Genomic DNA, 22,030 nt, shown 5'->3' on the forward strand with positions numbered 1-22,030 from the left:
GGGTGGGTGGGAAGTGGCGTCCCCGGCCGGTTGGGGGGGGCGGTGCGTTGCCCGGAGACAGAAAGTTTGGGATCCGGAGCGGGCGCGTTAGCCCCGGGGCGGGGTCTGGGGGGTCCAGGGAGGAGGACGGCGGATCCGGTAGAATGGGGAAGGAGCAGGAGTTGCTGGAGGCGGCCCGCACCGGGCACCTCCCGGCGGTGGAGAAGCTGCTGTCCGGGAAGCGGCTCTCTTCAGGCTTTGGCGGCGGCTCTGGCGGCTCTGGCGGCGGCTCCGGGGGCGGCTCCGGGGGCAGCGGAGGCGGTGGCCTGGGCTCCTCCAGCCATCCCCTCTCCAGTCTCCTCAGGTGGGTGTGAGCCTAGCGGAGGGGGCGCGGCGCGCGCCGGGCCTCCCCTCCCCCCCAGCTCCGCGCCTGAGGCGGGAGGGTGAGGGGGACCCCGGGGAGGCCCGGGCACCTGGGGCCTGAGGCGAGAGGAAAGCGGAGCCCCCTTCACACACATACATACATATATACATATATACATATATACATATACATATATATTTACACACCTTCCGGGGAACCGAGGGGCTGGAACCCTGCGAGACCTGCTGAGAGCAGCTGCTGGCTTGGGTCCTGGATCCGGCCCTGGAAGCTGCGTGGTCCTGTGCATGCTCACGCGCGGGTGGAGTGGCAGCCAGGGCCCTCCCAGTAGTATGTGTGGAGAGGGGATGCACTTAATTCCTGAGTGACCTTGGGCAAGTTTCTCAATCTTTGGGCCGGGGGACTCAGTTTCCTCATCTGTCGTTTAAGAGAGTTGGAATGGAGGATCCCTGAGGTCTCTCTCTGTTCTAAATCCTGTGTCAACTGATTTGGTTAATTCTCCGAGTCTCACTTTTACCATTTGGGGAAACTGGTGATGATAATTGCGTTGCCTTTACCTCAAGGAGTTGTTGTGAGGAAAGGGCTTTGGAAACCTTAAAACACTGTAGTAGCAATGTGAGCACTTACTATATGTGCTTATTGCTAAGGTGTATCAGGCTGGTGGCACTGGTGAGGTTGAGACTTGCTCAGGTGGCACCCTTCACCTCTTGTCATGACTTCCCTCCATGTCCGCTATGGGTCACCAGCTGTCACATCAGGCCACTTCCTTTGCTATCCAGATGCAGAATCTAGTCTTTCCTCCCAGTGGGAATTTTGTTGATTCTGTTCCCTTAGGAGGACCTTGTGGCCTGCCTCTTCATCGGGCTCAATATGATCTGGCTTATGTTACTTGCTTATGTGCAGATTGTTAGATTGTCTCCGAGTCTATCAAGTGTACTATATTTTTATTTTCATTCACTCTAGCATAAAGCATTTTGAATTCTCCAAATTGAATCACAATAGGTTATTATACCTTTAAGTGTTAATCACTGAGCTCACTCATCAAGGAGAAAAATTGAAAAATGTTTAGAAAAGGGGAGAAGTTTTTAACTTTGAGGCTATTTTTAAACTGTGTAAATAGATGATAGCTGGACCTAGTATTTAAAAACCACCTTTTTTTGTGACTAGAAGACAATTTGGGACGCTTTGTCATCGTGTGTAGGATTTGATAGTGATTCAGCATCTTTTATAGCTTCCTTCCTCGTTTTTTTTTTTTTTTTTTTTTGAGGTTTTAAGAAGTGGAAGTTCATTTAGAAATGGCTTTGTTAGCTGTTCCCCTCCCCCCATTAGTCTTTTGGTTTTAGTTGTTTGAACTTTAAAAAATGTGTCCAATTTAATTTAAATTGAGTACCTTCTGCATCCAAGATCATATTAGATATTTCAGAATATAAAAGTGTAATTGCCCTGCATTTACAGGGAGACAAAATTAAAGTGGAACAAGTGGAGGGCGAAAGAGTACGGTGTAAAACTCCGTGACTCTCAATTTCCTTTAGTATATAATAAACTCCACTGGTATTTAGAGCTCTTTACAATTTGGCTTTAGTCTACCCTTCCATGTCTACTACATATTATTCTTTTCCCCACATTTATTTTCTAGCCAAACTAGACTATGTGTTCTTATGCATGGCATTCCATGTTCTCCTTCTCATCCTTTACCTGTTCATGCATTCATTTCTACCTTCCTCATCCTTGCCTCTGAATCTGTAGTTTCTTTAAAAGCTCAACCCAAGGGACATCTTTTGGCCGTCTTTCCCAGTTGCTAGTGCCTCCCACAACAATGACAACAACAAAAAGTGTACATGTGTGTACATATTGATACTCCAATAAAATGTCAGCTCCATGGGGTCAGGGACCTTGTGTGTGTGTGTGTGTGTGTGTGTTTCCCCAATGCATAGCACAGTAGAACTGAAAAAAAAAATTGTTGTGGGTCAGAGAAGTCTTCTCAGGAGATGAAAGACTTGTGTAAGACCTTAACGGATAAATAGTACTTGGATAGATGATAGATTGTCACATTCCAAATAATATTGGCAAAGTACTAGTAAATATAGTTAGTCATAGTATGGGAAAGTGGGCAGTAAAGAGAAAGGCCTAATTGGATAGAAAGGTATGATTTGGGTTGTGGAAAACAAAGTTGGATAGATAGTGTCCAAGGCAGGTGAATCTTTACTCCACATGAATCATGAAGTATTGAGATGTTTAGAAATGACACCACAGTTCCCCATAATATTCTATTAATATGAAATATAGCGAATACTCCACATTTTTTTTTGAGAATTTAGCCTCCAAATGATACAAGATTGAATTGAGTTGAACTCATTTTGTGCTACTGTGGTTGGCATTTTGTCTTCTTGTTAAACAGTGGGTGTTGTCTTCATTCCTCAAGAGTAAGATAGAGCTTACTTGCTCATTCTTCTGTTGATATGATGATAGAGATGCTCCAGACTCTGGTTCCCAGGGCTCCTGGGGGCAGGGAGGACACTTTAGTTACCAGTTATGCCAGGTGTACCATTAATTATAACCATTTTAGAGATGTCTCTTGATTAAAAGTATTGAAAGATTTCTTAGCAAATGAGAACATTAACTTAAATATTACTTAGTTCATTACTTCCCTTTTTTGTGTAGAAATATTAGTGTTCTTTTTCAAAACCCTCAAATGCACTCTACCACATAAAGAACTGTGTAGTTTCATATTTTGCTTTTATTTTTTATAACTTCTTTCTTTCCCATCCTCTTTTATCCTTTCTTCCCATATTTTAGTACCTCCTTATGTATCACTCTTCTTCCTTTAATTGCAACTTGAGTCGTTTTCTTTTAGACTTGTTGCTTTCATCTGCTCACCTCCCTTCCCCCCCCCCCTTTATATAAGTGTGTGTATGGAAATCCTGTTGAGATAACTCTTTGGCAGATTGGAACCTACACCACAATTTATTGTCTGTAGGAATTGCCTGTGGACATTGAGGAGTTAAAGAACTTACCTAGAATCACAGAGGTGGTTTGTGACAGAAGTAGTACTTGAACCCTGATCTTCATCTTCTTTTTAAATCCTTACCTTCTATCGTATGAATTCTAATATAGAAGAGCAGCAGATGCAAGGCAAGGGGGGTTAAGTGACTTGGCTAGGGTCACAAAGTTAGGAAGTGTTTGAGGACAAATTTGAACCCAGGTCCTTATCCAGGTTTAGCTCTCTATCCACTGTGCTGCCCTAGGACCCAGGTTTTCTTAGTTTTGAAGTTGGCTTTCTATCTACTCTGCCATGTTGCCTCATATGTAAAGTGTTGTTTACCTTAAATAAGACTTTGGAGACCTGCCGGGAATCTGTGATTACACATATGTGTTTAACATTACTAATACTTAGGATACATTTGGTTTATTAGTCTGTGCTCCCAACCTCTAACCCCTTATCTATGTACTATCAATTCTTCAAGACCCTCTTCAAGTCTCATCTAGTCCTTGAAGACTCCAGGGTAATATTGATACTATCTTTAACTTCTTTTGTACATCTTGGCTACAGTACCCCACCAGGACATTTTTTTTTTTATCTTTTTATATCTAATTGTGCTACACAGTTGAACACTTTATTACATCAGTATATAATTCTGACATATAGTAACATCCAACACTAGATGTAGCTAAGAATTAGGAAGAAAAGCAGCCAAAAATAAATGTGAAATTAATGCATTGAAGTTCACTCCTTCACTAATAGGGGCTCTCCCCTCAGGGTATTGCCAGAATCCTCTTTACTCTCATTTCATATACTCAGCTCTGACAGGCTTGTTTATATGGTATCTAGAGCACACCACATTAAAATAACAAATTAGAAACTGGAAAGAGGCAGCCATAGAAGTAATAGCAAGAAGTAGTCATTCTAAGTTTAACAGAAAATTAAAAGTAGATGCAGAAATTCAAGAAATGCAACCATTTGGGAATATTTAGTGTTGGGGGAAATAGTCTGTGTGTAACAATGTTCATAAATATTCTGAGACTTCAAGAAAAGGTTAACTTTTAGTCACTATTCTGCTTACTTTTTAATAATTCCTCTTTAAAGGGATAAAACCTCAGCTTTCTAGAAAAAGAACCTTTTGTTTTTCTTTTTTCTTCCAAAGATAACTTATTTCCAGTAGATTTGGTTAGCTGAGATTTTACTATATATAAAATACTAATTGTTTAAAAAAATAAATATTAGCATTTACTCTTCAGTTATATTGGACAATTTTGACAGGTAGAGACTGTGGATTATAGCAATTTTGATTTCAAAATATCTGACTGAGTAGTTGATACATAGCAGGCACACATTTAATCTTTGGAGAGCTTTGTTAATTGTCTAGACAGCCTGTTAAGTTTGTAGAAAAGTGGAATGCAAATGCAGTAAGATTTGGGTTTACTTAAGAAGTGGCAAAGTGAAAAAGAGAAAAAATCTGGTCAAGAAGAAAACTAAAATCATAAATCAGGACACTGATGTGAGGTATGAATGAAAGTAAATAAGATTCCAGAAGCAGAGAGAAGCTAAATTAAATACAAGAGTTAAGGAAAGTAGAAAGGAAGATTGTATAATAGTTTATGTTATGAATTGGACCTAAAACATTCAACCAAACATTTTTTTAGGGGCTACTTACTGTGTTTAAAACCAAATACTGAGGAAAGTAGAAAGCAAGAATAAGGTGAAGTTCTTCATCCTATAGTGGACCTTACAGGCTAATAGTGCAAAAAGAAGATGACACAAATAATTAAACTTAAAAAATAATGCATAAGTACACTCAAGGAATAATAAAATATAGTACTTCCTGAAGAAATACAGTGATGATAGGTGGGTGATAAAGGAAGGTTTCATAGAGGAGGAGGAGGAGGCCTTTGAATTATTCGGAAAGGATGGCAGTTCTACAGACAAGGAAGACAATTTGATCCATTCTGATCAATAATATGGTAGAAGGAAAATGTTGGACATATATGAGAGAGTTGTCCAGTTTGGCTGGTAGGGAGTAATGTCAGTACTATAGGATGCTACCAGACTTGCGATTGGGGGGAGGTTGGAATTTCAGGTAAAGGAGTTTTAACTTGACTGTACACAATAAAGAGTGACTGAAGATTTCTGCTTGTAGTAGAATGGGTTTGAGTTTGGGATGGGATTGGTTAGAGTGAGGGTGGGAAGATCTTTTAGGAGAGGTAGAGAGGTCATGGGAGAACCTTAAATTAGGTTTGTTGAGTGGTAATGAGAATCTATACTAGAGTGGTGACATGAGAGCATATAGAAGGAAAGAGAGGAGCAAAATTATCTGTAGGGCATGGTAACCATCAGATATGAGAGAAAAAAGAAGAAAGAGTTAAGGCAACATTAAATTTTCAGACTTGGGGAAATTAGGTGGCTACGCTAACAGAATTGTGAAGTGATGAAAGGGAAGGGGGTAGGGCAATTCCTAGAAAAAGAATCCAGAATTACTGTAGAGGTAAATGTGACTTACAGCAACTTATTTTTTACTTTACTATTTAAAAAGGAGAACACTAACTAGAAACAGATACAAATATGCAAGAGGTACAAGTGTTCTGAAAGGAATCTACATCTTGGTACTGGCTGCCCTTTTACTCAAACCCTTTCTCATCTCTCTCCCTTCCCTACTGGGTTTTGATAGAGAAATTTTCAGCTTCCAATTTCTCTCTTTCCCTCTATCACTCAGCAGTCTCTCCTTTGAGATTGATGCAATCCATATTTATCATTTAATCCAGATTCTGGTAGCTATTATCTACCAACCCCTCAGGATATTCTCTCTCCTTTGTCAGTGCCAACATCACAGTCTTCACATTTCCCATTTCTTTTCATCTATTTCCTGGCCTTATGTGAAGGGATTTCAACATGCAGGTTGATGTTTCCTTGTATAGCCTAACTTCCCAGTTCCTAAATCTGCTCAGCTCCCTCAACCTACTCCATCCCTCCACTCTGCTACACAAATGTTCTCCTTTCATGTTCAAGAACTCTGAATTTCCTTTATCTGTTTATAGTCTTATCTGTTTAAAATCTTTCCAATTTTCCTTATCCCTTAAACCTACTCATTATCCTCTTCTTGACTGTCAATCCCTCCATCCTTGAGTACTATCACCCTTTCTTTTGACTACCTTTTCCTCTGTTCTGCATTTCAACTTCTTAGTAAACAAGTTCAATTTTGTGTACTATTCTTTACCTTTGAATCTTCTGTTCCTTCTATCTCCTTTGCTGGTTCCTTCTTCAGATCATATCGTTTAACCAATGGTATCATGGTTCTGAACTGGACCCTCTTCTTTTCTCCCTCTCTATTATCTCACTTGCCAATTTCAACAGCCCCTATGGATTTAGTCACCATCTCTATGTTGATGATTCTCAAATCTACCTAATCTCCTGAAACTCTGCTACCCTCCAGTCTCTCATCTCCAGCTACCTTTCAGACATTTCAAACTGGATATTCAATGAACATCTTAAGTATATCTAAAATGGAACTCATCTTTCTTCCTAAACTTTTCACTTTTCCCCACCCCCATTCCCAATCCCTTCCCTATTACTGGACAGGGCAATATTGTCTTCCCAGTCTCACAACCTAGGGACTCTTCATAGCCAATATGTTGCCCAATTTCACCTTTGCAACATCTATTCACTTTTGTCCTCTGACACTGCCACCATTCTGGTGCAGGTCCTTATAATTTCAAACCTGGATTACTGTAATAGCTTGCTGGTGGGCCATCTGCCTCAACTCTTTCTCCAGTGTATTCTTCATTATGCCACTAAAGTGATATTCCTACAGGACAAGTCTGTATCATCCCCTGTACTCAGTAAACTCCAGCGATTCTCTCTTACCTCCAGAATCAACTACAAAATGCTCTGTTTGGCATTCAAAGCTCTTAGTCCTCTCTACCTTTGCAGTCTTTTTACACCATATTTCCTGACACTTATTCTTTGATCCAGTGACACTGGCCTCCTAGCTGTCACACACACACACACACACACACACACACACACTCAAAAATGGCTCCTGACATTTGCCCAATGCTTGAAATGGTCTCCCTCCTCTGCTCCAGTTCCTGAACTCCCATTCTTCACTCAGCTGCCAAAGTGTTCTTCCAAAAGCACAGGTCTGAGACCATGTCAACTCCAGTGGCTCCCCATTACCTCCAGGATAAAATATAAAATGCCCTGTTTGACTTTTTTGGATCTTGCCAAGCTGATCCCCTTCCATCTTTCCAGGCTTCTTACACTTTACTCTCCTCTCTGTAGTCTGTGATCTAGTGACATTGACTTCCTTGCTGTTTCTTGAACCACACACACCATCTCTGAATTCAGGGCATTTTCTTTTTCTGTTCCCCTATGGCTGGAAAGCTCTCCACCTCCTAGATTACTTAGCTTTCTTCATTTTACTCTAATATTAGTAACTTCTTTCTAAGGTTACCTCCACTTTATCCTATGTATATAGCTTTTATGTACATAGCTGTGGCATATTGTCTCTCCCATTAGGACTGGAGGTTCTTGAGAGAAGGGATGCTTTTTACCTTTGTTTCTATCCCAGCAGAGTGTCTAACTCAGAATAAGCATTTAATTGGTGTCTTGATTCAAATGTTTCTGAACTGAATTGGATGAAATCATAAAACTATATTGGATAGATCTCAACAATGACTTTAGGTGCTTCAATAAGTCTACTCGTCTCTAATGAATTACTTATCCCTGCTCTCATAGAGGCTACTCCAAACCTTCTCTTCTTATTTACCTTCCCATGCCACCTTATTACCCCACCATCTCAGCTGAGGAAGTTACTTCACACTTCTTTTCCTCACCTCAAAGTTTAGGCCTTTCCTTGAGAATGCTCTCTTTCTTGCATCTCTCTGATATTATCTCCCGCTATCTGCTTCTTCTCTCTAGAGTCTGAAGAAGAGGTAACCTTTATCTTTTATGCCAAGGACAACCCCAGTTCTTCAGCATGAGTCCTTGATTGTGTCCTCTCTCTCTTTTTTAAAGCATTTTGCTCTCATCATTGGTCCTACATTCATTAATTTCTCTGTATTTGGGTTTCTTCCCTGCTACCAACGAACATATCTTATTCTCCTCCATCACCTTTCTGTCAGGAGGTGGGCAGCATGTTCCATCACAAGTTTTCAAGAATTGTGGGTGTTTTATTGATCAGAGTTCTGAAGTGTCTTCTTTATAAAAAAAATATATATATATATTTTGTTAGGTTGCTTAGTGGATAGAGGCCTAGAGATGAAAGGTCCTGAGTTCAAATTTGACCTCAGATACTTCCTGGGTGTATGACCCTGGGCAAGTCTCTTAATGCCATTTGCTTAGCCCTTATTGCTCTTCTGCTTTGGAACTGATTGATTCTAAGACAGAGGGTAGGTGTGTGTGTATGTCTGTCTGTCTTTGTGTTTAATCAAGATTCAGAGTCTTAGTCTCCTCCCAAACTCATTATAAACATGTATAGTGGATCAAAACAACTTTCCACATTGGCTGTATCCTAAAGATATTTGTTTTACTCTGCATTCTGAGCCCTTCATGTCTTTTTTCAGGAGGTGGTTAGCATGTTTTATAATTAGTCCTCTAGAATCCTGGTAGGTCATTACATTGATAAGAGTTTAGCACAGTAGTATTTCACTTAAGTACATATGTCATAACTTGTTAATTCATTTCATAATTTATAGGCCCTCTTTCACATCCTCATTTCTTGCCAGTGCAAAAAGAGCTATAGATATTTTTGTATATCTTACAATTTGTTTTTCTCAGGGCTCTCTGTAATTCCCTTTCTTTATTTCTTCTCTTTACCTCTAATTTCACTTTAACAAATAAAAGGTGGTCTGAAGGCTTAGCACCAGAGTTATAAACATTTATTAGTTAAGAGAGTTTGATAGAGGTAGAGAGAGATCTCAGCCTTTCTAAATTAAGGTAAGGTCAGTTCCCAGTGTGGTCACCTCATGCTTCACTGCTGCTTGCCAGGGGCTAGCTGGGTTGTCAGTCTGTTTAAGAGCAGAAGTAAAGAGACTACTCTCCTTTTCCGAGCTTGAATTTTAAACCCTACCAGCTCCTCAGTCCATGGCTATGTTGCATGTTGTTGCTCATGCTGATGCCAGATATGACATTACTCTGCAACACCCACCATTGGGGTCCCTCAGGATAGAGGTATTTTACTTCACACATTGCTGTTGAGTGAAATCTATTTTCATACTCAACTCTACGGATATATTCTTCCTTCTTTTTAAAATTATATTTAATTCATTATTTTTCTTTAACATTCATTTTTAAAAAATTGAGTTCTGAATTTTTCTCCCTTACTCTTGCTTTCTCCCTCCTGTTGAGCAGGCAAGTAATATGATGTCAATTATTCATATGAAATAATGCAAAACATTTCCAAATTAGCCATGTTGGGAAAAAAAGCAATAAAAATAAATAAAGAAAAAAATTATACTTTAGTCTGTACTTAGAGTTTATCAGTTCTCTCCTTAGAAGGGAACATTTTTCGTTATGGATCCTTGGAATGTTCTTGGATTATCACCTTGATCAGAGTAAGTTTTTTATTTTTTATGTTATTTTGTATTTTTATTTATTTTGCTAAAACATTTCCCAATTACATTTTTACTTTTTTGTTTATTATTTTTAAATTACATGTACAAACAACTTTTTACAATTATTTTCTGACATTTTGCAGTGTCCTCCCCACCCCTCCCCAGGTGGTAAGTAGTTTATTGTAGGTTATACTAGTGCTTTCATAGCAATATGTATTTCCATATTCAAGAATAGCTAAATTTTTCACAGTTAATCACCATTACAATATTGCTATTATTGTGTATAGTGTTTTCCTGGATTTGTTCATTTCACTTTGCATCAGTTCATAGAAATCTTGCCAGGATTTTTTGAAACCATTTTGCTCATCATTTCTTATAGCATAATACTGTTCCAATACAATCACAATTATAGTATACACAGCTTGTACAGCCTTTTCCCCAATCAATGGACATCCCTTCCATTTCTCATTCTTTGCCACCACAAAAAGAGCTGCTATAAATAAAAAAAGAAGTACATATAGTTCTTTTCCTTTTTTTTATTCTTCCTTCTTTTGACAAGTTCACATGAGAGTAAAGGTTAAGTGTCAGCAGCTCCCCTATATGCCCTTCTCTTTGTATAGAAGCCTACTTATGTACCCTCGTTATTGTGAAGATGGGATTAACTCTCCCCTGCCCATTTTCCCACTTTCTTTTCATTATAGGAAAGTGATAAATTTAAGTCATCAGTGGTTGTTAATGTTAAAATTAATTCAGACCCTTCTACGGCCACTAGCTTTGTAGTGGTATCTGCCCAGTCTTTTCCCCTAGAGACAGGGTCAGTGCCATCTGTATGGACAGAGCAATGAACTATAGCTAGGGCTTCAGGTAGCTGGAGAGCAGAAAGAACTTCGTTAATTTTTGATTTAGCTACATAGATTTTCTAGCTGAGGTTAAAAATCCTCTCTGAAGCCATAACATACCCATTGAATGACAAATTCCAAATGCATATCTAGAGTTGTAATATTGATATATTTTGAGAGGGTTTGAATGGGAAAGGGAAACAGACTTGTGTGTGAATGACTGATCAGAGCTCTCTATCAGTATTCCTGGGACGAAGAGGGAAATTCTCTGTATAGATGGCTTATCAGAGAATGAGGAAGTAATGGTAGCTTGAGAGAGGTCTCTACTAGTGGGTAATGTTGGTAGTATCCTTGGCTGGGGAAGCCCAGATCCTCTTTAGGCACCTTGCCCCTTTGGGTAAAAATGGCACAACAGGGGTCCTTCTCAGATGGAGTCTGGCTTGAGCTTCCCAACCTCTCAGATCCCTTTGGTCCCTCTGTGTCCCATGAATAAAATTTCCTTTATCTGACTGTGAATCAAATTTTTGTTGTATTAAGATTAAGGTGGCTGAAAGTGGGGAGAGGGTAGAGGTATTTAGGAATCCCTTATATCTAATCCCATAAGAACCTTCTCTCTGACTGGCCAGAATGGCCAAACCAGAAATTCATCTTCCCTTCCCCTATTTCTTATCTTATCTAAAATCTATACTACTGGAAGTATAACAAGGTCTTATGTAAGGCAGATAAGGGTTAGGAATCTTTGGGGTCTGCTCCGTGGTTCCCAGAGTCTGTAGATCCTTCAGGAATAAAGAGTCCAGAATCTCTTTAGGTTGATGATTGAAGCTGACAGCAAACACCAGGCTTTGGGGTATAGATGACCAAAAGAAACCCTTTGGGCTGGCTCTTGATCAGTCACTAGGCAGCTATGTTTGTTCTCTCACCCTGAGATCCCCGATCCAAAAGCCCCTCAGTTCATGTTCTTCCTTCCCAAGATGCCTTGCTTCCCTTCAACAATCCAGTCAAGCCAGCTTCCCAACATTCTAAAGGTTCCTCTCACCCCAGTCTGCTCTTACAGAATCTGCATAAATTGTTGCCTTTTTATCTTTGGCAATTATACAGGCATGTTTTAGGACTATAAGTTCTGCACCTTGAGCACTTATATTTGAGGGCAGTGAAGCTGACCACACAGTGGAAAATTCTGTGACTACTGCAGCTCCAGTGTAACATATGCTGTTCCTTCATGCGAAGAAGAACCAATCTTAATCATAAAAAAATTGGAGAACATATTCAAAACATTTGACCCCAATTGGGTGGATATTGAAAATCTATTACAAATTTTTCTGACAGAGAGAAAAATAAAATTATCTCTCTTGCTAATCAGAAGTAAGATAGGGGAGTAACCCATTGGCTGACTGAAAATCCAAATTGGAACTCCAATATTGAGCAAGATTACACAAAACAATGCCAGGCCAGAGAAGCATTATTGACAATGATGAGAGCTTACTCTGGGAGGCCTGATACATGGTCAAAATTTGAAAGGACTAAACAAGAAATCAATGAAACTCAATATAGGGAGATTGAGGGTGCTCGTCACAACCTATGTGCTCAGCCAGAATGAATAAAAGGGTTGGACTAAATTTATAAAAGTGTGGTCGCCAGGAATTATTACTCAATTCCAAATAACTTTTTATGGTAGTTTATTTACAAAAGGAGAAAGAGTGAAAGTAAGGAAATCAGAGAGTAGATATTTACTCCTGCCCAGTCTGAACCAGGCAGTGCTTAAGAGGCCAGCAAAGGGGGCCCAGAGGTAAATTAAATAAGGGTTTTAGCCATGAGGTCTCCTCCAAGACGATGGGCCTCTCTGGAGGTTAGTACCTCCAGAACAAATCAGGGAAAGGAAGTCAGCCTTTTTTTACTCACCCACATGGTAGTCCTAATAGAAAGTAGTCTTCAGCCAGAGTTCCTCCAGGGTCAAATTGAAGGCGAAAGACCTTGTTACAGGAAGTTCTTTCCACTTTTAAAGACCATTCCTTTAGTCACTTCCTGTGCCTTGCTTCCATTTTACATGGACCAATTATAGTCTATAAATTTTCTTAGGACTGCCCAAGAGGCAGTCAGTGGGTTCTGATTTGTCACCCACTTTCACACATGTGGGTCACATACCTCCCCCACTTAAGAATAAGTGGGGTGTACATGCTTCTGGTGATTAAATCTAAAAATGGACAGGGGAGAGTTAATTCCATCTTCACATTATGAGATGCTTTTCCCTAACCTTCCTTTCCCTTCTTTCCCTTCATCCAACCTTAATGTACTCCTCTTCCTCTCTTTTCATTCTTAAGATCTTTAAGATTTAACAGAACAACTCCCAGTCCTTTTGTCTAAAGATCTATTTTTTACTCCTATAGGATTATGCTCAGGTTTGCTAGGTATATTGTTCTTGGTTGTAAAACTCTATCTTTTGATTTTTTTTTTAAACCCTTAACTTCTGTGTATTGGCTCCTTGGCGGGAGAGTGGTAAGGGTGGGCAATGGGGGGGTCAAGTGACTTGCCCAGGGTCACACAGCTGGGAAGTGTCTGAGGTAGGATTTGAACCTAGGACCTCCCATCTCTAGGCCTGACTCTCAATCCACTGAGCTACCCAGCTGCCCCACTATCTTTTGATTTTTAAAATGGCATATTCTAAGCTTAATACTCCTTTATAGTGGTGACTCCTTAATTGTCTATGAACTTGACAAGCTCTTTAGTACTTGAATTATTCTGGATGCTTGCTACATTTTTTCTTTTACCAAGAGGTTCTGAATTTTGGGATTTTCCCTGGGAGTTTTCATTTTGGGATTTCTTCCAGTGGATTAAAATTTAAAAAAAATTTTTTTTTCTAGTTTCATTTTGCCTTCTCTGAGAGATCTAAAGAATTAAAAAAAATTTTTTTAATTCTTAAAATATGTCTAGAATCTCTTTACTTTTGGTCATGGCAATTGAAGGTCCTTAAATTTCTTCTCATTCTGTTTTCCAAATCAGTGAAATACTTTACATTTTCCTCTGCTTTTTTTCTTTCAGTCTTTTGACTGTTTTAATATTTTTGTTTCATGGTCCATTCTAATTTTCAAGAAGTTTGTTGTTAGGGCAAGGTTTTGTATTCCTTTTGCCAAGTTGTTAATTCCGTTTATCAGTCTTTCTTAATCGACCCCATCCCCCTTCTCCCCAGTGCTCTGGTTTCATTAATAAAAATATTTTCAACTTTTTTTATTTTAGCTCACGGTTATACAGCTATGCAATGTCTGAGGTTAGATCTGAACCCAGGACCTCCCATTTCTAGGCCTGGCTCTCAATCCACTGAGCCACCTAGCTGCTCCCTTTTGGGCATTTTTTTTTTTTTTTTTTGACTGCTGCTTGATTTAGCTACTTTAATTTTGATTTAGCCAACTGCAAAGCTCTGCTGATTTAGAATTATAGAACTTTAGGCTCCCCTTTGGTCTTTGATTTCTGCTCTAATTATTCTTTTACAGGCTTCAGACTGGATTGGAATCTGGAAATGAGACCCATCTCTACTTCTGGGGTCAGACCTATACAACTTCTGCTTGCTTCTGAACTTGCTCTTTGGTATAAGGCCTAGGGCCAGTGACTACTTCTTACCTTGAAATGCTACATTGTGGCCTGGAATTGGGTAGTGACAGAGCTTGCTAGTTATTAACTGTTGCTATAGCCTACAGAAATTTAGGCACCTTCTTTCTAAATCTGGGACCTAATCTTGCCCCAGTGCATAGCTTCTCCTATGTATTTATGCTGAAATGCTTCCTGTGGGCTTGTTTCCAATATCTGCTAATCTGGTGCTAGAAAAATTGACCATGACTTTTTTTCTTGGATTTCTACATCAGGATTTGGTCTGATACGTTTCTTAGCTCTATTTGGAGGAGTTTGTTTTTGATTTTGTTTTTGCTTTTTGAGGGGAGGGATTTTTTATTCTTCTTTCTACTGGTCCACTATCTTGGCTTGATTTCCCCTTTCCAATAATCTCTTAATATTATTAAGTTTTTTGGTTCTGTTCTTCTTGATTGTCCTTTACTTCTGTGTGTTTGCATTCCCACTCTATTGTTCGCTCTTTTATTTCTTTAGTGAGGTTTGCCTTTGCAGATTGAAGTTTGTTTTTTAAAAATTCTGGCCATTACTTTTGCTGTACAAGCCATAAGTTCTACTCTTATAATTCTCATTTCTCTTTAGAACCACTCAGAAAAAGCATGTTGTGGTTCTATTTCTCATATTCCATATGATTTTCTTTCTTCATCTAGTGTTGAGTCATTTTTCTTTGTTTTGCAGTATTTATACTTGTACTCATAGATAGTTGAACTTGTTTATTAGATCTGGAGACCATATTTCCTTCTCTTGTTAAATGTTTTCCCTTTTAATTTATTTACTTATGTTCAAGATCTTTGAATTTTTTTTTCTCCTATCACTCTCTTTATGACCCTCTTCCTTATGATGGTGGTTTCCTTAGAAGCTCTATCTCAAAGCTTCTCAGCCTCCTCTCACACTGGACAATTTAGGGTTCACCAGCCTAGAGCTATGCCCTAACTGACTTTTGCGTGCTCAGAACTGACACCAGTTGGATGCTGTGGTATTTCCTTTAGCTTAGTATAGTGCTGCACAGCACCCATACATACATGGTCTTTATCCCTCCATTTCTTAGTTCTTTGACCTGACCCCAGCAATTTGGAGCTTTTTGGCTTTGATGCTATGAGTTTTGGCCTCTGGAAGGCTTTTGCTTCTGAAGGACTGTCTGTCATGGACAGGACAAATTTCCACAGCATTGAGCTAGGGTCTCCATGGCACTAGAAAGAGAAAGGGGGAGACTAGGCTGTGGATGTGGATTTTGTTATAAACATGTTTCATGTCCTTGCATCTTCTAGTGCAGCCTTCCTGTCTGTAGGTTGGGAAGTGGAGGCAGGGTGTTAAATGAAGTCAGGGTCAGTGAGAATCAGTTCATAGAGGTTTTTTTTTTTTTTTTTTTTTAAACCTCCTTTTGGATTTTGAGTATACTTACACCCTGGAGATAGCTGAAGTTGCTTTATCTTTGGTGCATAACTTCTGTTTTGGAGGACTTTGGGATCACAGAAAATGTTTAGTCCTCTATCTTTTTGCTCACTTGACCCAGATGCCAGTGATTTCTTATTTGAAAAATCTACTGGCCTTTTCTCATTCTTCTTGATTTTTCTCTTGCTTTTGACAGAGGTGACCATTTCCTGAATATTCTCTCCTGTTTGGGTTTTTCATGATTCTTCTCTTTTGGTTTTCCTCCTACTTGTCTGACTACTTCTTCTTAGTCTTTTTTGCTTGATCTTTATCTGTTTCACTCCTATTAATTGTGGGTATTCTGTCATAGGCCTTCTTTTCTCTCTGCATTCTCTCATTCAGGAATTTCACCAGTTTCCATTGTTTCAATTATCTCTTTGCAGATGATTCCTAGGTATATTTATCCAAACTAGTCTCTCTCTTGAGCCACTAGACTTACTGTACAAACTGCTATTGGATTTCTTAAACTGAATTTTCCATAGGTATCTTAAACTTAACATGGCCCAAACAAAACTCATTATCTTTCTTTACTAAAAACTGCCCCTCTTCTGAACTTCCCTATTATTGTTATGGGTACCACCAACCTTTCATTCACTCAGCTTTACAATCCCATTGTTATCTTCAATTTCTCTCTCACTCTCCTCATATCCAATCAGCTGCTAAATCTTATAACTCTCTGCCATATCTCTTATAGTGTTCCACTATTCACTTACACAAGCATCAGCTAGTTCATACCTTCAGTTCCTCTTGACTGGACTATTCCATTAACTTTGTAATTGTTCTTTTTAACCTACATCTCTCCATTCCAATTTATTCTCCAATCAGCAGCAGTCATAATATATCCTTTCATACATTCTCTGGTCCAGTCATAATGTTCCTCCCAGAGGATACTATATCTCTTATTTCCCTGTGTTTTGACAAGATACACTTCATGCCTAGAATGCTCTCCCTCTCTACTTTTGCCTCTTAGTTTTTCAGGTTTCTTTTTCAGACTCAGCTCAACTATTATTCTGCCTGTGGGCCAAACCCCCAACCCTCCTGCCCCTTATTCCCCCACCCCATACAGTAGGCGTTCCCAAGTTCTCCAGTAGTAGTGCTCATTACTCTCCTTCTAAGGTTACTTTCAATCTACTATTTATTTACCTCATAGGTTCCTGTTTATGCCTATGCTGACTTCTCCATTAGAATGTAAGCTTCTTAAGGTTAGGGATTGTTTTTACCTTTTTGAAAAATCTCCAGTGCCTTGCAGTGTCTGGCACATAATACTTGTTACACATCAAAATAAAGTTGGAAGAATGAAAAGTTTTGAGAAATGTACTCATTTTGGGAAGAATATTAAATTCATTTGTCAGAAGATTTGACATTATAGGCAAATCTAAAATTCTAACTGGGAAATTTAGACTTTATTTTTTTTTTAAACCCTTAACTTCTGTGTATTGGCTCCTTGGTGGTAGAGTGGTAAGGGTGGGTAAATGGGGGTCAAGTGACTTGCCCAAGGTCACACAGCTGGGAAGTGTCTGAGGCCAGATTTGAACCTAGGACCTCCTGTCTCTAGGCTTGACTCTGAATCCACTGAGCTACCCAGCTGCCCCCTTAGACCTTATTTTTTTTTTTAAACCCTTGTATTTCGGTGTATTGTCTCATAGGTGGAAGATTGGTAAGGGTGGGCAATGGGGGTCAAGTGACTTGCCCAGGATCACACAGCTGGGAAGTGGCTGAGGCCGGGTTTGAACCTAGGACCTCCTGTCTTTAGGCCTGACTGTCACTCCACTGAGCTACCCAGCTGCCCCCTCTTAGACCTTATTTTAATGAATAAAAATCTTGATTTTTATCTCAGATTTTGGAATTGATACAAACACAAAATAATGGAATGCAGGTTTTTAAAAATCCACTGCCTTTGAATTCAACAAGCGTTAATTGAGTTACCATGTACTTAGTATCTGAATACAAAGACAAAAATGAAAAACATTCCTTTCCTAAAAGGAGCTTTTATTTTAGAGAACTGATGAAAGTAGTGATGGTAGAGCAGACCTATAACATATAAATAGAATAGTAAATATAAGGTAGATTGAGGAATAATTTTGCTAGAGTCTTTTAGAGAGGTATGTTTTGGTGCAAATACGTTTACTATCTTGAATAAAAACAGACTGTGTTTAAATGTTGGTAGGATCGAAGATGCTGGAAACATTGTTATGAATAGTATTTTGTAAGCTTTTTGGATTTAACATTTCCTGCCTCCTTCCTGCATAAAACTTCAAAGAGATTCATCCATACTATGGATAGTTTCCTGAATCTTCCAGTTAACACTGCTAGAAAAATGTTTTGAAGAACTTCCTAAAATATTTTGGTACAATCTTGCTGAATTGACAATTATTTTCCTTCATTTTATGTTGCTTTCTTAGATTTTTGCTTCCTTAAAAATAAGCTTCAATTTCTTTTCTTTTTAAAGTAGTACTAAGATATATATATATAACCCAGTCAAATCTGGGAGAGGGGAAGGAGACAGCTTGAACCTTGGAGAACTTATGTGTAAATTTGTTACTGGAATTAAAAAAAATAAAGTACTACTAATAGAAATGACTTATATAGTTACTGTATATGCAAAAATATAAAATATTAAATAGAGTCTACTTTTCATTAAAGGAAATCTTAGAAGTGTGTATTTCTTTTTGCTAAATATTGTAACTGAAATTTAATTTTCTAAATTTAAAATTTTACTCCTTATTTATGAATTCAAAAGTAAGAAATAATAAGACAATATTGTAATCTTTAGAATTTTATTTATATCCAGTTAATTTTTTAGCATGTTCAATTGTTGTTATGGCTGGTTATGATTATAGTCCCAATGAAAATTGCATCCTTGGTCAAAAAACAAAAGTAAAAAACCTGACATCCTTCCCTGAAAATAATTTTCCCTCAAATTCATTCTTCTTGGTTTATTCAACTCAGCTGTCCAAAGGTTGGTTTGCAAAAAATAAAGTCAAAGCTATTTCTTTTTGGATTATAAAAAACTAATATATTTCATTCCCCAGACAGAAAAACCTAGATATAGAAAGAACTTTCTTGGACACAGTGGATTTTATCATGCCAAAGATACCACAGCAAGTGTTTCCCACTAATTTCAAAAGGATTACTGAGACTTTATGTTGGCTTAGGAATTATTACATAGTGAATAGCTTGCTGCACTTGAGAGTCAGAAAAATAGGTGCAAATTCCACCTCTGACACTTAATAACTGTGACTATGGGCAATCACTTATTCTCAGTATTCTCTTCTATTAAATGAAGAGAGTTAAATGGAAGAGCTCTAACATCTCTTCTAGTTCTAAATGTATGATTCTGGTTCAGCAGTACCACAGTGAACCTTAGTGTAATTAACAGTATTTATGTAAATTACATGATGTCCCATATTCTTTCTATATACACATCAAATTTGCTTAGTGTCACTGTGACAGGCAGTTTCACCGATGACAGTTTGGATTTCAGATACTGGTTTTAAGAGATTGGAGGAGATAAAAGTCTTATTTTATTAGTTAGGTAGAAAGGTAGCAAATTTAATATTAGTTAGAGAGTGTAGGTTAGTTAGGCCTGCTTTGTCAGGCAAGATGATTCTTAGATTTAGGATTTTCTTAGAGGGTTTTAATTTAGGCATAGTTATACAATATAAGATCTGTAATCTCCTATGTCCTATCCCAACTCTCCTCCAAATAAAGTGTCAGCGGTATACCAAAAAAAACCCAAATAGAAACCCCAGAACTCTTGCTCTTTGAGAAGCCAGAGAAAATGATGTACTCTCTTAAGTGAAATCTGTCCTTATATCTGCTCTTAAAGAGACAGAGTGAGATTAAGAAAACTTCTGATCTTAAAGAGACAGTAAGATTAAGTAACTTCTGTCCTTACATAGAAAATCTGCTCCTAATGAGACAGAATGAAATTAAGAAAAACTCTTTTTAACATATGTTTAGGAAAAATGAGTTGATTTTTTTTTTTTTTTTAAATTTTAAACCCTTAACTTCTGTGTATTGACTTATGGGTGGAAGAGTTGGTAAGGGTAGCCAATGGGGGTCAAGTGACTTGCCCAGGGTCACACAGCTGGGAAGTGTCTGAGGCTGGATTTGAACCTAGGACCTCCAGTCTCTAGGCCTAGCTCTCAATCCACTGAGCTACCCAGCTGCCCCCTGAGTTGATTTAAAAAAAAAAAATCACTTTTGGTTTTGTGACTTTGCTTTTATTTTTGTTCCCTCAGGGTTTAGCACAGTGCTTGGCACACTGGATGTGCTCAATATTCATTCACTCCTTCAAAAATATGCTATGATCTACCTGAAGAAAACTGTCCATTTATAATTTGGCAACTGCATATGAAAATTGAAAAAACCATTTAGGTTCATTTGAAAGTTGGAGATGTGAAATGCCATTAATAATGCAAATGTTAAGTTATCTTTGACTTGTCAGAAGCAAAATAAACAGTGCATTAAAAATATTTATTGAGCATTTGTTGGCTACCACCTGCATTATATCAGGATGACTTGTTCTGAAAATACCATAAGGGGATCTTAAGATCCACCATTACCATCCTGAATGCATATGATCCAAAAAGGATGTGTGCCATATAGTTGGAAGAAGAACAAATGGACAGCTCAAGAACTATAGGGATACCCATGAAATATGAACCCAAAAGGAATGCCTTCATCATGTCAAGTAGATTCTCAATGGGAGAATGTATGCAGTAATTGCATAGAATGAGAAGGGGTAGCTGGGATTAAGGTCAATGAAGATCTTAACAACTTTGCCTTGATTACAGTAAGGCCTAGAATCCTTGAGGAAAATTTTTGTATTCTTTCATAGATCAAATTGGTATTTGTGTAACTTTTAAATGATCTTTCCTGAACTTGATATTAAATATGGGCTGAGTCCAGCTGACTATTTGTTGATGGGTATGTATATTGCAAATAACTGTGGTTTTTGTCCCCTGTGATGGTGGAAGTCTAAAAAAAGAGGTACTTTAAATGAGACTACTTAAATTGCCAAAAGTCCTTAAATGTGATTCTAGAATGAGCACTGGGTCTGGAGTCAGAAAGGCCTGAGTTCAAATCCAATCTCAGACATTTACTAGCTATATGACATTGGACAAGTCACTTAACCCATTTGCCTTGGTTTCTTCATCTTTAAGATAAGGTTAACACCTACCTTCCAGGGTTGTTTTCAGTTTTAGCAATGTGCATGGCACATAGTAAGCACTGTATAAACATTAGTTGTCATCATCAGCAGCACCAGGTTCCAGACACTGCACTAAGCACTGGGGAAGAAGCAAAAGATAGTCCCTGCCCTCAGGGAACTGACTGTATAAGCTGAGGTGATGAGGTCTGCACCAGGATTGTGGTAGTGTCAAAGGAGAGAAGGGGTCATAAAGCAGAGATGTTGCAAAGATGAGATCAATAGGTTGGTAATATATTGGATATGGGGTGGGGAAGGGTAAAAGATATTGAGAAATGCAGGATGATTTCTATGTTGTGAGACTGGAGAACTAGGAGAATGGTTTTGCAGTCCATTGTAATGGAGAGGTAGTGGAAGAAGGTTTAGGGGAAAAGATAATGAGTTTCATTTTGGACATATTAAGTTAATATTCATTTCATTTTTTATCTTAAAATCATTTTGAGGGATCTGAATATCCAATATCAAATTAGTTTAAAATTATAGAAGCAATAAGCATAACAATAAAATTCATATTAATTTTAATTTTATCCATTGACAGTAAAGAACCTCAGTTTGGGGGGCAGCTAGATGTCTCAGTGGAAGAGAGCCAGGCCTGGAGATGGAGGCCTTGGGTTCAAATGCAGCCTTAGATACTTACTAGCTGTGTGACCCTGGGAAAGTCACTTAGCCCCAGTAGTCTAGCCCAGTGGTTCCCAAACTTTTTTGGCCTACCACCTCCTTTCTAGAAGAAATATTACTTAGCCTCCTGGAAATTAATTTTTAAAAAATTTTAATAGCAATTAATAGGAAAGATAAATGCACCTGTGGCCACCACCGCCTCTCTGGATTGCTGCAGTACCCACCAGGGGGTGGTAGTGCCCACTTTTTCACTGGTCTAGCCTTTACCACTCTTCTACCTTGGAACCAGTACTTAGTATTGATTCTAAGACAGAAGGTAAGGGTTAAAAAAAAAATCAGTTTGGATTATGATTAGATTAGAGAAGTGAGAGACTGGAAGCAGAGTGTTCAATTAGGAGACTGTTAAAG

At 38.5% G+C, this 22,030-nt stretch overlaps 1 protein-coding gene across 1 annotated transcript in view; it reads left to right on the top strand.

The window, feature by feature from the left end:
- Positions 1 to 143: 143 nt before the first annotated feature.
- Positions 144 to 22,030, top strand: part of ANKS1A (ankyrin repeat and sterile alpha motif domain containing 1A) — a 256,599-nt gene continuing 234,712 nt past the window's right edge. Inside the window, exon 1 of the mRNA XM_044674231.1 lies at positions 144 to 343. Within this exon, the coding sequence (XP_044530166.1) occupies positions 144 to 343 (200 nt within the window). The remainder of the gene's footprint in view (positions 344 to 22,030) is intronic.

Source organism: Gracilinanus agilis, chromosome 4 (assembly GCF_016433145.1).
Source record: "Gracilinanus agilis isolate LMUSP501 chromosome 4, AgileGrace, whole genome shotgun sequence".
Classification (NCBI taxonomy): Eukaryota; Metazoa; Chordata; class Mammalia; order Didelphimorphia; family Didelphidae; genus Gracilinanus; species Gracilinanus agilis.